Source organism: Hemiscyllium ocellatum, chromosome 4, assembly GCF_020745735.1.
Source record: "Hemiscyllium ocellatum isolate sHemOce1 chromosome 4, sHemOce1.pat.X.cur, whole genome shotgun sequence".
Taxonomy (NCBI): domain Eukaryota; kingdom Metazoa; phylum Chordata; class Chondrichthyes; order Orectolobiformes; family Hemiscylliidae; genus Hemiscyllium; species Hemiscyllium ocellatum.
The window spans coordinates 105,577,454-105,594,285 of record NC_083404.1 but is presented as its reverse complement, the minus strand read 5'-3'; the positions used below and the strand labels follow the sequence as shown (position 1 = coordinate 105,594,285).

Sequence of the window (16,832 nt, the reverse complement as noted above, 5' to 3'; positions counted from 1 at the left end):
TGGTAAAGTAGAGGATGCTGAAAAGCTGGTGCTGAGCATACTCTGCTTTTATTGTAAAGAAAGTACTTACCCATTTGACACTCTTATCTTCATTCATGTCCTTGAATATTGCAATGCCGAAGGAGGTCATTTGGCCAATCATTGAATGAGGTGGATGTCACATCCCACAGCACCCAGCAATCCATTTTCATGTACATTGCCGATATCCTTTTTGGAAGTTCCTATGGAATCAGATTTCACCATCTTTCTGTGTCAGCTCCAGCTCTTTTGACAATAAGTCAATGTTCTACGTTACTAACTCGCTCATCAGAGCAAAAAAAAACCTCCGATTTGTTTAATGAAAACTCATCGTAACATTTAGCAGAATCGTATAGAAAATACAGCACAGAAACATCCTATTTGGCCCAGTCAGACCACCGTGCTATTTATTCTGCATTCAAACAAGTGAATATTTCCATTAACTCCCCTTAACAAATTCTGCTATATAGACAAAATCTAAATTTCTCCACTCTCCACAAAACTGAAGTTTCTCATCTCTAGTATTATCCTGGCAAAATTCCTCTATAACTCCTTAAAGGATTTGACATTGTTATTTGATACCCAGTGGTGGGAGAGGGAGTGACCAAATCAACTGCTCTGTTTGAGAGTCCCAGTTCTGCAGTGTGAAAGATTGGCCTATACTACAGAACCTCCACACTGTGGTGCTGCTGTAACAAGGAATCAAGATCAGAGCACAAAACATTGAGAATTTAACATTAAAAAATTGCAACTTAGAGTGTGGTCCTTCAGCTTATTGTCATGTTGAAATGCGAAGGGATGGACAAGGTGAGTGGATGAAATTGTGACATAAAGCATGACCTTTTGAAGGAAGACTAATATTGCTAAGGAATTCTACCTCTTTTCTGTCATGAGTCCAACCATTGAAGTTGGAATATGAGAATAGCATTGACTGTAGAATTGTTCACTTGTCTTCACAGATCATGAAGACGCTGGAACTGCTACCAATCTCCACCAAGAACATGTTGGAGGAAAGCAAACTCCTGCCTATTATTCAGCGTTGGGCTCAGACGAAGGCCTCAGCTCCCCAGATCAGCGAGGCAGATGGTTACTCGAGTGAAAATACCTCCCGTGCACAAACACCGCTGAACACACAGGATCCAGCGTTGAAGCAGAGCACTGAAGCTGATACTGACCCCTCCAAAAAACTGGTGATGAAGAGGCTGAAGATCATGAGTGAGAACAGTATGGACAGTGGCCTTTCCGACACGAGTAAAGCCTCTGACGGAGAGGTTGAGGTCAAAGAAGTGAAGGATGAGGTTGTTGCTACTATCGAACCGTCGCCATGCCTCCCGCTGGACGAGGAGGAGCCGCCAGGCCAGGTGCCGGCTGATGATGGGGAGGGCCAAGAGACAGATCCTGCTTCCAAAACAACCAATGGGGCAAAGCTGGAAGAGGGGATCTTGGTGGAGACGCCATCGCAGGACGAAGAAGAAGGCATTTCTGATGCAGAGAGCGAGCGAAGCCAAGAGCAACCTGGTAAAATGGAAGATGTGAGTGAGCTGGCAATGAAGCTGCTTGATGTCTGGAAGGACCTGAAGGTAGGTACTAGCAGCTGAAGGAGTTGAAATGCTGTGCGCACCGAATTTCAGGGAGGGAGTGGTCAACAGGCTCCTTTAGGTGGAAATAGTCTGCACTATATTGATACGATCAAATGCAAATTAGGACAATTGTTTTCAGAAAATATCATTGAGATTGATCTATGAGCAATTTGATTCATGATATCTGGACAGTTTGGCTTCGATTTCCACATTGAGCACCACTGGGATTTCCCTGCGTGTCTGAGTCTGTGATAGGATTACAGTGAACAGTCATTAACTTCACCTTTGTTATATATGCAGCCACTGGAATGGGGGAAGGCAAGTTGGATAGATTCAACATCAGAAATGGCAGGAATGAATATGGCCAAATAGGGAAATAAAAGGTGGATCCAATCCTATAAATTGGGAATATATGTTTGCCCATTGTCTTTTCTTATCTAGCAGTTCCAGACTTCCTTTTGGTCAGTGCCATCTATGTAAAAGTGTTGTTTTCCTGTCCCCGCAGAGTTGTCTTTTAGTGATATTAAAAAAATTGTTGGGAGATTCACAAGTTCTTTTTCCATAGTATTGCTCAAATGGGTAAGGGAATGCACCACTTACTGGCCTGGCTTTGCAATTGCAGCATGTCTTGGCCTGTTTGCACGCACATCTCCATGAAGAAAATACTGATAGTTTTTATTTAGCTATGGGACTCAACCTGCAAGAGTGTCACTAACGAGTGCCAACAACAGAAAGTGAAGTGTTGGAAAGGAAATGCGGTCACACTGGAAGATTTATGGTTACGGTCCCCCCACTGGCTCAGTGGATGAAGGCTATGCCTCAGATTGTAACAGTTCAAACATGCCAGGTTAGAACCTTATCTCGGCTGAGTTAACTCTCCTCAGATGAGCATGGTAACTGAAATTCTAGAATCAACTTCTGAGATTGGACAACTGAAAGCACAGAAAGCAGTCAGCTGCTTTCTCCCCATCATGATCTAATGTACTGTTCTGTCTAAACAGCAAAGCCATGCAGCAATGAGCAATGTGTCAAGCAACAACTACTACTTTATATAGCATCCTTAAAACAATGAAATGTCCCAACATATTTCACAAGAGCATTAAATAGGGCAGTAGTAAAGGTCAAAGTGGGTAATAATGATAAAAAGATAAAATTAATGATTTTATTTAAATACATGTAGAATTCAGAATAAAATAAATGATCTAACAGCTAATGAACATGACGTGGTAGCAGTTATGGGGATATGATTACAAGGCAATCAAAGTTGGGAACTATATTCAGGAGAATGTGATTTTTCAAAAGGTAAGACAGGAAGAGTGGTGGGTAGCTTTGTTAGTACAAGATGGATTAATTACAATAGAAAGAAATTATCTGGATCAGATGTAGAATCCATATGGCTAAACAACGAAATAACAAGGGAAAGAAGACATTGATGGGAGGAGTGTGTAGGCACCCTAACAGTAGCTGTTCTGTAGGATAAAGAATAAATCACGAGTTCATTTTTTTTTAAGAAAACATAGCTAACTTTAATTTTAATGTGGATTTGAAAAATCAGTTTGGCAAAGGTTGCCATGAGAAACCGTTCATAGGGGGGTTTTGGGACAGTTTCCTGCAATAATGTTAGGATCCAATGAGGAATAAGGCTGTGTTGGATCTATTAATGTGTAATGAGAAATTATTCAGTGTAAAAGCTCCCTAGGGTTCAGTGACCGTGACATGACAGAATTCAGCATTCAATTTGAGAAACTGGGGTCAGAAATAATTGCTAAACTTAACTCAAGGTCATGGGGGTGACCACTGAGTGGACTAGGAAAGAAATTTAGCAGAAAAGATAGTTGAGGAACTGTGGCAGATGTTTAAGAAAATAGTTCATGACCCTCAACAAGATATGCCTCAGTGAGGAAGAAGGACTCTAGGAAAGGGGTGCTCTAGCCATAGTTAAACAAGGAAGTTTAGGATAGTATCAAACTGAAAGCAAAAACATACAACATCGCAAAGATTAGTGCTGATTCATAGGATTGGGAAAGCCGACCAGCAAAATATTAAACAGGGAGAAAATAAACTGAGAGCAAAGTAACAAGCAATATGTAAATGGACAATAAGAGCTTCAATATATAAAAAGGGAGGAGAGGGGCAAACTGCACATATGCCTATTCGAGAATGAACCTGGGAAAGTAATCATGGTTAACCAGGAAATGGCAGAGGAGTTAAATAAATACTTTGCCACAGTCTATTCAGTAGAAGAATTTAGTAGCATTCCAAATATACTAATTAATCAAGGTGCAAAAAAAGGGGGAAAAAAAACACAATACCTGTCACTAGGGAAAACATAGGGGTGAAAGCCAATCGGTTTTCTGCACCTGATGTGTTGCATCCTCACATTTTAAAATAAGTAGCTGCAGCAATACAGAATGTATTGGGAGTAATCTTTCAACATTCCTTAGATTCAGAAAAAAGTCTCAGAATTGGAAAACCACCATTGTCAATGCACTTATTCAAAAAGGGAGGGAGAATAAATGAAAGGTAACTCTAGTTTCACATCTGTCATGGGGTAAATGAGAGAGTCTGTTGCAAACAGTAGCAGAGCTATTTAAAATACATAATATGACCAAGGAGAGTCAACATGGCTTCATGAAAGGGAAATCATACCGCAAACTTGTTACTGTTCTTCAAGGAGGTTAAAAAAAAGATAGGAGAAAGTGAGGTCTGCAGATGCTGGAGATCAGAGCTGAAAATGTGTTGCTGGAAAAGTGCAGCAGGTCAGGCAGCATCCAAGGAACAGGAGATTCGACGTTTCGGGCATAAGCCCTTCAGGAATGAGGAAAGTGTGTCCAGCAGGCTAAGATAAAAGATATCTTAGCCTGCTGGACACACTTTCCTCATTCCTGAAGAAGGGCTTATGCCTGAAACGTCAAATCTCCTGTTCCTTGGATGCTGCCTGACCTACTGCGCTTTTCCAGCTACACGTTTTCAGCTAAAAAGATAGATAAAGGGAAACCAATGGATGTAATATATTTGGATTTCAAAAAATGCATTTGACAGGTTATCGCGCACAGGCTACTGAATGAGATAAGAGCCCAAGGTGTAGGGGCATTTTAACCAGTAACTTGTGGAGTATCACAAGGATCAGTGCTGGAACAAATATTATTTACAATATACATCATGGGTGGTACAGTGATTTGCTTCACAGGACCAGGGACCAGGTTTGATTCTAGCCTCAGTCAACTGTCTATGTGGAGTTTGCACATTCTGTCCATGTTTGCGTGGGTCTCCTAGGTGCTCCACTTTCCTCCCACAGATGTTCAGGCTAGATGGATTAGCCATAGTAAGTACAGGGTTCCAGAATTGGAGGAGATGTTAGTTTTGGTGAAATGCTGTTCGCAGGGTTGGTGCAGTTGGGCCAAATGGCCTCTATCTGCATTGTATGGATTCTACGATCAATTACTTTGATGAGGAAATATGCTGTTGCCTAGATCATAATTGGTGGAGGATGAGAAGGTTAAGTAAGTGGGCAAAATTAGGCAGATAGAATATAACGTGGGAAAATGTGAAGTCATGCACTTTGACAGGTGGAATGGAAGAGTTTAAAAATTATCTAAGTTGGAAAGGACTGCAGAAAGTGTCAGCACAAAGGGATTTGAGAGTTCTTGTGCATGAATCATTAAAAAGATAACATCCAAGTTCAACAAGTAACAAGGAAGGCAAATAGGGTGTTAACCTTTATTTCAAAGGAAATGAAATATAAAACTAGGGAGGTTTCAGGGAGGTATGAAAATAAGCAGGAGACTTTTAAAATCAGGTTGAGTCTGAATGTAACGAAGTGGATGAAGAGTTCAGCAGCAGACAAACTGAGACAGTGGCAGAATCAAATAACCAACAGACGATGCATAAGCATTTAGAATGCTGGACCACGTGGTAGTCCTAGAGGAGGTGTGCACTGCAATAAGTCAGCCATGTGCAGCAAGCGAAAACAAGAGGGAATATCTATCTCGTGTTGTCCAGTGTATTTATGCAAGAAAATGACAGGCCAGGGCTGGACTGTTATGATTTCTCATTCCCTGGCCCTATAGTTCAAGAATCTATTGCTGCACCTTCCTAGGCCGATTGGGGTTATATGTTAAAGGGCTCATGTGTTAGTAGGTTTTTGGCAGGAGTTGGAGGTGAGGTCATGGATGAGACATATAACTAATGTTCTAAATTATGAATGAGAAGCTTGGACTCCATTGTCAACTTCATTTCTGCTCAATAAAGTTGTTCTGAGCCAGCCAGACCTTCTCCATGAATCTTAATCAGTAGTTGGTGAGGTTGAGACCCATTGCTGTGTTTTGCGTAGCGGTGAGCAGTGTTATGTTGCAACACTCAGCGTGGATTAACATTCCCCAGTATTGATGGAGTGCTGCATTGCCACAGGAAGGTGAAACGTAACAGTCGAGATACCTTACCTGACTACAATTGTGCAGGCTGCTGGTGAGCTCACACCTGAAGTACCGCATGAGGATCTGACCCCCCCCCTACCATTTCAAAATAGGTATACTAGCATTAGGGAAAAATCCAAAGATTCACTAGGCTAATTCCCAAAGGAATGGGTTGTCTTCTGAATAAATATTTAGTTTTACAGCATTGCAATTCAGAGTCTAAGAAATGATCTGATTAAAATGCAAAATGATCTGAGGGTTTTTGATGGGGCCAATGCTGAAAGGAGGTTTCTTCTAATCAGAATTCCTACAATATGGAAACAGGCCGTTCAACCCATCAAGTCTACACTGACTCTCCGAAAAGCATCCCAACCAAACCCACCCGACTACCCTCATCCTGTATTTCCTATGGCTAATCCACCTAGTCTGCATAATCCCTGAATACAATGGGCAGTTTAGCATGCGTGATCCACCTAACCACATTTGGACAGTGGAAGGAAATCCGAACACCCTAATGATGGAATAGAACTAAGGGCACAGTTTCAAAATGATATTGTCACTTTTAAATGAAGATGAGGAATTTCTTCTTTCACGGGGTTGTTAATCTTGACAATTGTGAACCCCAGAAAACTGGAGGCTGGATCACTGAATATATTCAAGGTTAACTTCGACAGAATTTTGATCTTCATTGGTTATAGGGGATTCCTGGGAAAAGGGTGTTTCGGACACGGTTAGATCCATCATAATGTTATGAAGTGGTAAAGCTGGCTCAAGAGACATATTTCCTCTTTTATCTAGGTGCCGTTCTTCTAATAAGAAAGCAATGAATTAAAGTCTTGTCCAACTGTCCAGGTGGATATTAAAGATCCCATGGCACTAATTGAAGAATTGTAGAAAGAATAATTCTGGCACACCAGATAACATCGACAATTCATCCAAAATTAGTTGGTAATTCTTAGCCCTAGTGCCTTGCTGTGAGACCTTACTCTATGGAAAATACTGCTATGTTTCCCAACACAGCAGTCACTTTTGCAAGGATAACTTTAAGATATGATTGTTTGATATAAATGCCCATTTCTAACTTTGCTAACTTTGTTACTTAGGAGGTATACAGAATCCCCAAGAAAGATCGAAGCCAAGCAGAACGGGAAAGTACTGGTAAGTATGACAAAGACCTCTTGTTCTATTAGCTCCTTTACTACTCTGACTCGTTGATATGTGATTTTGTCTGTTTGACTGTGGAGATGGATATGAAATATTTGTTCAGTGACCCAGCCATTTCCTTACTCCCCAGATATTTTATTGGTCACTGTGTCGAAAGCACCAACAATTAATTGCACCATTCCTCTACCATAATGTAACCATTTTTGGGTCTCATGATTCTTGGTGACCTTTTGATGTGCTGTGTCATGCCAGCTTTAGGCAAGAGTAGTCTGTGTAATCCCACTTCCCCACCTTTTCTCTGTGGTCCTTTTGTAAAATCTGCTTTTATATTCCAGACTGGTTTACTTTAATCCTAATCTTCCCTTTTTGTCAATTATCTTGTCACCTTTTGCTGGTTTTTAAGAACAATTCCAATTCTCAGGCTGTCTACTATTCTTTATAACATAGTAAAGTGAACTTTTTTCCCTTACCGCCGGTGCGGGCATCACTAGCTGGGTCCCCGTGTGTTACACATCCTTAGTTTCTCTTGAATTGACTGACTCGCTAGATCATTTCAGTCACATGTTGACCAGACTGGGTAAGAACAGCAGATTTCCTTTCTTAAAGGACATCAGTGAACCAAATGACAATTTGCAGTCGTTACATGGTTGCCATTCGGCTAGCTTTTTGATTGTGATTTTTGTTGAATTCCGATTTCACTATCTGCAGTGGTTGGATTCAAATCCGTAGTCCCAGAAAATTGGCCTGGATTCTGGATTACTAATCTATCAAAATTACCACTGTTCCACTTCCACCCTCAGTATCTCATGCTGACTTCAGCTTTTAGACCAGACCTGCAGATAGCTCCTGGAAGAAGCTATCATACATCTGTTTAAGTATACTCAGCTTTAATGACCTCTTCAGAGTTTTATCCTAACACTTCTGGCCATACAAATAACACTAACTCCTCATTCTAAAGTAAACTACTTCACTATGTATCCTTCTCAGGAGAACAGATCAACAAGGACTTCACAGGACTCAAAATAAAAAACAAAACCACGCCTACTTCTCCAAGCTATGGATATTTCTCCTCAGCTTAAAAATAAATGTTCTAGCCATTTCTAGCACACCTCCAGATTCCATTATTTATGTTACTGGATCACAATACAGTCAAAAATAAACAAAGTCCGTTGGTGGTGCACAAAACCCATACAGTGTAAAGCCAGGCGTCAAAATTGTTTTTGAAAGAAATCACCGTGATTACAGAAATACTGATAAATTAATGATTAACTTCAGACTCAGTCAAAACCTACAATCACTAAGTCAAAAACCCAAGCATGCAATAAATAATTTTAAACAATATTGATCTGTCAGTATAGGGAGTCGGTTGTGCAAAGCAGCCTAGGTCGCCACTTGTGTTTGCTGACCATTCATAAATCTATAGGTTTTGGATGTGGAGGATGCAGGTTGTTATTCCACATCAACCTGATACATTCACTACTCAACATGAGCCATTGTGTGTTACCCAGATGTTTGTGTGAGATGGTGATCGGAAGTGCTGTCAGTATGACTACCCCTTTTCCCTCTGTCTATTGCCACCACAAGAGCAAATTACAATTAATTAGCCCTGATATCCAACTGAAGAGAAAAACTCAGGCAGATTGACTGAACTGAAAACCTAAGAGTGTCAAGTAAAAGATCTCCAGAACCTACATCTGAAGCTGATGGTAGTGAAGGATGGGAAAAATGCACCACAGGAAAGAATCCGAGGAAGTGTTGAGATATGATATTTTACAGCTGGACAAGTTCACCGAGAAAGGGAAAGATGACAACATGGAGGGATTTAACCACAAGTTGTGAATTCAAATTTTAGGCATTGAGAAACTGGGAGCTAATATATTTTGTTTAATTCATTCACAGATATGGGTGTTGTTGCTAGAGCCAGTATTTAATACCCATACCTAATTGTTAAGTGTCAACCACATTGCTGTGGATCTGGACATATATGGGTCAGACCAGATAAGAATGGCAGTTTCCTTCCTTGAAGTACATTAGTAAACAGATGGGTTTTTCCAACAGTCAACATGATTTCATGGAGATCAATAGACTCTTAAATCCAGATTTCTTTTATTGAATTCAAATTCCACCATTTGCCATGGCAGGATTTGACCTTGGCTCCTCCAAACATTACCTGGGTCTAGCAATAACACCACTGGCCATCACCACCTCCTATTTGAATGAGAAGAGGATGATGTAAAAGTGGGACTTGGTCAAAAAAGAGACATAAGAGCATTGAACATTGGAGGTGACAACTTCTCGTTAGAGACTTTTAGCAGAACATTGGCAGGTGGCAAAGCTAGGCAGTCTTTCTGATGGAAGAATGTGAAGTTAGACATAATTTAGAGTCAAATAAGATGCAAAGTTTGGTTCAACCAGAGATGTTAGTCATATAAGGATTGTGGTATCAGTGGCCAAACTGCTTAATATTAAACTGAAATAAATGATGGATGTTCAGGATCAGATTTGAGGGTCATGGGAGCATTGGGAAGGCCCAAAGAGGCAGTGATGACCTAATGCTGGGAGTTAATGTACAAATGAAAAGTGACCCCATGTCTGTAAGAGATGTCACCAAACACAGAATGTGGACAAGGATAGGGACAGAGTGCTGAGGATTGACTGTTGGTGAACTCCAGCAGTGACAGTGAGAAGATAAGTTGTGGTTGAACTTGCTTTGAGTTGACCGTGAAACCAAACATATCAATCCTACTGAGCTGAACAACAGAGGAAAGGCACAGAGAAAGGTGTCATTGTTGACCATTTTGAAATCTGCTTAACTGCCCTCTTGCCGAGGGCACTGGGCTTCCATCATGATCAGAGTCAGATAGGATATTGTGTTTTTAGGAGTGCATGACAAAGCGCAAACTTGATCAAAGGAAATTCCAAACTGAGAGCTGTGGAAAAGATGGTGATCAATTCATTCAGCAATAACATATTCAATAAGTGTAAAACAAAATTGGAAATCACAAACTAAGGATTTGAGAGTGAGATTTTGATCAGGTTCCTAAGGTAAAAGTTTTGTGGGGGAAACCATTTACAGTGATATGAATACAAAGGGAAGTTGTGAGTTCACTGGGAAAGGGTTTGAACGAGCAGTGGATAGCTCTCGTGGAAGCGATATGCTTGACAATGACGACAGGAGGGGAAGAGCGTAAATGTGCCAAGGATTTTGCGGTGAAGCTAGGGGGCAGGCTTTGGGGTGAGCTTGGTGATGAGGATAAGGAGAAATCTCATATCCAACTAAATGCTCCTTTCTTGGTGACAAGAAATTCATGAGCCCCTTGTAGATTTGATAGAGCTGATCAAAACTGATCCGGTGAGGCCAGATTATAAAAGCAAAGGTTTGCTGAGGGAGAGGGGATGGTGAAGTAAATCAGTAGTTGTTGTGCCAAGCAGAGATCTGAAAGGATGGTAATACTGCACTTGCTGTTTGACTCACTATAACAGCTGTACCTGACCTAGTTCTTTGGCAAAGCAAAGTCAGGGAAGGGACTACTTGCTGAGCATTTATTTAGTTATTATAGCAGGGCTAGTTAGTGATGTGGCATTTGATAATGTTTTGTTATCATTGGTACATAAGAGGAGGTGATTGCTCTTAGCATGGAGATCTCAGCCAAATTGGGCAAGCCAGTCTATACCATCAATGTTGTTGTTCCCTGTTCATCATCTCGGCAAACCAGAGGGGTTAATTTAAATAGAGTTTTATTTTAAGAGAGAAATGGGAACAAAATCGAACCAAAGATTCACTTTTTGTTGACTTGTCTGTTGCTTTCTCAATCCCACTTGAGCGTTCTCCTGTTGCTTTGTATTTTTGCGTTCTAGAGCGAAGCAGGGATGGGACAACACAGAAGGATGTTTCCCAGGTTCCAAAGACACCAGTGAACCTGGGTAAAGAGAAAGATGCTGACAAGACACTTAGCAAAGATCGTAAAAAACGTAAACCAGCAACTTCTCCACCTCCGTCAGCCTACGAGAGAGAAGGACTGAAAAGATCTGTCCCAGATGAAAGGCAAGCTTATTTTCTGTTTCTCTTTCTTTCTGCCTATCCTGATCGTATGCTGGGTTCTAAGAAGCCCTCCGTCACTCTTAGGTGGTGACTTATCAGTGATGGATCGTGTAAGGCTAAAACTACCAGTATCATTCGTGTTGGTATACTTACTTTATCAGATTTGGGGAAAATAACTAGGTAACCTACAGCAAAATTCTTGCCTTGTACCATGCTTTTCATAATTTCAGGATGACCCAAAGCTTTTTCCAACCAAATAAATTTTGAGTTGTGTTTACTTTTGCAATGTAAGCAACACAAATAGTATTGAGGTAATAACCAGCTACTAATTTTACTGAAGTAAAGTAAAGAACTACAAATGCTGGAAATTTACAACAAAAGCAGAAATTGCTGGAGAAACTCCAAAGAACTGGCAGTACCTGTGGAGAGGAATCAGAGTTAACATTTTGGGTCCAGTGACCATTCTTCAAGACTGTAGCTACCAAAAGGTGCTGAAGGCAGGTGGGTGTGGTTAAAGGAGTTAGCGATAGGTGGAGATGGACAGACACCAGCGGAAGAGAAAGACAGTTAGGCAGACAAAAGGATGGACCATGCTCAGAGAGATAGAAGAGTTGATAATGGGACCTTAAGTATGTGAAAAGGTGAATGGCGACTAAAAACAACCCATTGTGATGACAGGGCCCAGGCTGTGGGACGAATAAAGGAAGTGGAAGATATGTTCACGCCCTAAAGTTATTGAATTCAATATTAAATCCAGAAGGCTGCTGGGTCCGCAAGCAGAAAATGAGGTGCTGTCCTTCCAACTTGCACTGAGCTTCACTGGAGCACTGCAGCAGGTCTGAGACAGAAATGTTGACCATTGAATACAGTGTTGTGTTGAAGTGGCTGGAAACTCGGTCATTTTTGCAGACGAAAAGGTGTTCTGCAAAGTGATGGCCCAGTCTGTGTTTTATCTCTCCCATCATCAAGGAGACAACATTGTGAGCAAAGAAAACAGTAGACTAGACTGAGTGAGTGAAGTGCAGATAAATCGCTGCTTCACCTGGAAGGTGTTTGGGCCCTTGGATAGTGAGGAGGGAGGACGTAAATGGGCAAGTGTTCGGCCTTGTGCTATTGCGTGGAAGGGGAATGGGTGTCTGTTGGTGGCATCCTGCTTGAGGTGGGAGTGGCAATGGTGTCTATGATCATTTTGATTGTAGATGTTACTGGGGTGAAAAGTGAGGACCAGTGGAACCCTAGAGTATTGTGGGAAGGAAGAGAAGGGCTGAAGACAGAAGTGCAGATGGTGGATCAGATTGGACAATTGCTTTGCAGAACACCTAAATGCCATCTGTGAAAATGAACCCTGACTTTCAGTTGCCTGACACTTCACACACTGTGATCCCTGGCCAATATTTCTGGCTTGGATCTGCTGCAGTGCTCCGACAAGGCTCGGTGCACAGACGCTACCATAATCTGGCTGAATACATCCAATATTTTCCGTTTTGATTGTACACTTCTGAAACCAAATTCAAGAAGTCCAGTAATTAGTCAACAGAGTGTAAAATGATCTTGCAAGTTTTTGTGAAAACTCAACTAGTTTAGGGTGTAGGTTTGCTCGCTGAGCTGTAGGTTTGATATCCAGACCTGGCTAGGTAACATCAGTGGCGACCTCCAAGTGAAGCGAAGCTGTTGTCTCCTGCTTTCTATTTATATGTTTGTCCTGGATGGGGTTCCTGGGCTTTGTGGTGATGTCATTTCCTGTTTGTTTTCTCTGGGGGGGGTGGTGTTGATAGATGGTATCTAGATCTATGTATTTGTTTTTGGCATTGTGGTTGGAGTGCTAGGCCTCTAGGAATTCTCTGGCATGTCTTTGCTTAGCCTGTCCCTGGATTGATGTGTTGTCCCAGTCGAAATGGTGGGTTTTTTCATCCTTGTGTTGCTTACACAGTTGTTCCTGGGTGGAATTCTCTCGGATGGCATTCCTTTCCCATCAACTTGCCCAAAGATGAGAAAGGAATGCCATCCAAGAGAGTTCCACCCACGAACTGTACTTCCTGCATGAATGTCTGAGAAAACAGATACTGCCAAAATGTCTCCAATACAAACCGCCGATAAAAACACCTCAAGCCAGAAGTTTAACAGAACAAAACGGCCTCAGACTGCTCCGAGAACTAATCAATGACGCCCACCACAGACTCTGAAAATACAACCAGGAAATTGCGCTCCAAAAACCGTTATTCAAACAAGCAACAAATCAAGAATGGACAGACGTGGCAGAACGAGCCATAAACACCAAACAACGACAAACACAGATAAAGAAAAGTCGCGACCTGAAGAAAAAACTTGACAAACTCACAAAGACATAACCGATAACACAGAGGCATGGATAAAGAACTTATCAGACTGGACCCTATCAGACACAGAAAAAGCGGTACTAGTAAAAGGATTAAATTTCAAATACCAAGACGCTGACAAGAAGGATTTCCTAGCGGCATTAGAAACCACATTGAAGGAAAACAAACTCACGGAAGAAACACAACAAACGATCAGACAGACGGTTGCACCTACTCTGAGCCGAAAGAGGGAAGGAAACAAACTGAACACACAAGAAAAGAAAGCCCTAGAAAACCTCAAAAAAGACAAAAACATCATCATATTGCCTGCAGACGAGGGTCGGCTCACAGTCATCCTGAACAGAAGGGACTACATAGAGAAAGCCAAAGCACTACTCGCAGACACCAGTAGGTGACGCTAGACCCGACCCCACAATTAGGAAACAAAATTACAGATCTCCTAAGAAAATTATACAATTCTGGACAATTAAACAAAATGGAATTCCAGAAAATGAAACCAGACGGGACTACCCAAAATCCATAAACCAGGAGCCGCCCCCCCAGACCCATAATCTCACTACCCAGAACACCAACTTACAGACTAGCCAAAGAACTACACACAAGACTGAAATACTTAGTAGTAGAGTCACAGCATTCCATCCACTCCACCCAGGAATTCCTAAAAATCATCAAAAACACCAAAATAGAGGAAGACGAAACAATGATCTCATTTGACGTAGCAGCACTGTTCACCTCCATCAACACCAACCTGGCAAAGGAAACACTTACCACACTTTTAGAAGAGGCCATCACACACACACCCCAATCACCATCAATCACATACCAACGTAAACATCATGAATCTAGTGGTCCTGTGCCTCACCACCCACTTCATCTTCAACAACATAATCTACAAACAAACCAGTGGCACACCCATGGGATCTCCGCTATCAGGATTCAAAGCAAAAGCGGTAATGCAAAGACTGGAACAAACAGCCCTACCAACCATCAAACCAAAACTCTGTGTCTGCTATGTACGCATTCCTGGACGTCACAGTCGAAAGAAAGGACAACGGACAACTACAAACCTGCGTATACAGAAAACCGACAAACACTGACCAAATACCAGCAACCATCCCAACATACACAAACAAAGCTGTATCAGAACACTTCCAATGAGCCACCACACACTGCAGCACAGACGAACTTCGGAAAACAGAGGAGAACCACCTTTACAACGTATTCAAGAAGAACGGATACTCAAAAAATACAGTGCGCAGATTCCTCCAGAACAAACCACGACAAGCAGACCAAACACAGCCAGAAACCCTAACCACCTTACCATACATCAAAGAAGTTTCAGAAATGACAGGCCAAACTACTGAGACCCTTTGGAATCCTAGTAGCACACAAACCCACCAACACTCTCAAACAAAAACTAACAAACTTAAAAGACCCAGTACAACCCATGGACAAAACCAACATCGTCTACAAAATTCCATGCAAGGACTGCCACAAACACTACGTAGGACAAACAGGAAGAAAGTTATCCACCAGGATACGCGAACACCAGCTAGCCACAAAAAGACATGACCCTCTCTCCCTCATAGCCCTACACACGGATGAAACAAACCACCATTTCGACTGGGACAACACATCTATCCTGGGACAGGCTAAGTAAAGACATGCCAGAGAATTCCTAGAGGCCTGGCACTCCAACCACAATGCCATAAACACACAGGTCTAGATGCCATCTATCAACCCCTCCGAGAACGAACAGGAAATGACATCACCACAAACCCCAGGAACCCCATCCAGGACAAATATATAAATAGAAAGCAGGAGACCACCGCTTCACTTCACTTGGAGGTCGCCACTGATGATGTTACCTAGCCAGGTAATGAAACATCTGGATATCAAATCTACATCCTAAACCTCAACCTGAGCTACAAACCTTCACAAATCTTGCAAAAAACTCGACCAGTTTCCACATGTCTTGGGGGAAGAGATCATTCTCTTTGGCTGGGCTTACATGTGAATCCAGTTCCTCATTGCAACATTTTTGCATTTATAAAGCACGTACACCATAATGAGATGGCCTAAGGTGATTCACAGGAGTGTTTTCAGATTAAAATTGGCATCTGGCCCAAGGAGAAACCAGTTGGGGGAGACAAGTATGAGAATTAGGTTTCAAAGTGCTAGGTGAGAGGCCGAGAGGTTTAGGGAGAGAATTCCAGAGCTCAGGCACAAGGTTGCTATGAGCAAAGGAAGCCAACATTGCACAAGAGGCCTATGTTAAAGGAATGTCGGGGTTATCAGAATTTTTATAAGTTCTTCAAAGTGGGCTAACAACCCACTTGGTCGTGAAAACAATCCCTCACGGTCGCCGATCACATTCCAAGAATACAATGTTAATTTGTACATGAAATGTGTCATAAATTTTAAGGTGATGAGACCGGTTTGGTTTAGGAAAAAAATTCTGATCTCTACTGTTGAAATGAGAGAGTTTATTATTTCATTGTTAATTATAAACTTTACTGTGTAATGTTGCTTTTTCTTATTTCAAAAAGGTACGACGGTGCAACACCAGCTAAAAAGAAGAAAACCAGAAGTAAACTGTCAACGGAGGAACGCAGGAAGCTGTTTGAACAAGAGGTGGCGCAAAGGGAGGCGCAGAAACAGAGCTTGTACTTGGTACAGCAGCAGCAGCAAATACAACCAATTTGTGTTAGCTCGCAGGTGCCTTATGACTCTGGAACGTACAGCAACTCTCATACGAGCTTTGCCAGTTACCCACCGGGATACCCTCTTCAGACTTACGTTGACCCGGTCAACCCAAATGCTGGCAAAGTGCTCCTGCCAACACCAAACGTGGAACCTTTGTGCCCCCCGCAGATGGGCTACGAACACCCGCAGCCACTGTTGGCAGAGTCTGTCCCAGCAGGGCACTCCACGGTTCAGCATCTATCACCTCAGGTGGAAGTCCAAGGCCAGCAGTACTTGGCTCAGGCTCCTGTTGTCATTCCCCAAGACCCAAATGTGGCAGCAATACAAGGATCTGGCACTCAAACGACCGGGCAGAGCTATGGAGTATGGGATCCCAACCAGCAGACAATGGCAGTGCACCAACAATATTCCAGTGGGCAGTCCCAGGCACCAATTTATTACCAAGGACAGCCATGCCAACCTGTTTACAGTATATCCTCTCCTTATGGACAAACTACTCAGCAAATCGTCCAGGTACAGTCCTTACCTCCTTCTCATAACTCAAACTTGGAACAGAGCTGATAGTGGGGGA

The 16,832-nt window shown here is 42.1% G+C and overlaps 1 protein-coding gene across 3 annotated transcripts in view; it reads left to right on the top strand.

Annotated features, from left to right (window-relative positions):
* setd2 (SET domain containing 2, histone lysine methyltransferase) overlaps positions 1-16,832 on the top strand; it is a 124,338-nt gene that overhangs the window by 87,894 nt on the left and 19,612 nt on the right. For all 3 annotated transcript variants that reach the window (XM_060823727.1, XM_060823725.1, XM_060823726.1), the window contains exons 13-16: positions 978-1,598; positions 7,117-7,171; positions 11,036-11,222; positions 16,105-16,774. In XM_060823727.1, coding sequence (XP_060679710.1) covers positions 978-1,598; positions 7,117-7,171; positions 11,036-11,222; positions 16,105-16,774 — 1,533 coding nt within the window. The remainder of the gene's footprint in view (positions 1-977; positions 1,599-7,116; positions 7,172-11,035; positions 11,223-16,104; positions 16,775-16,832) is intronic.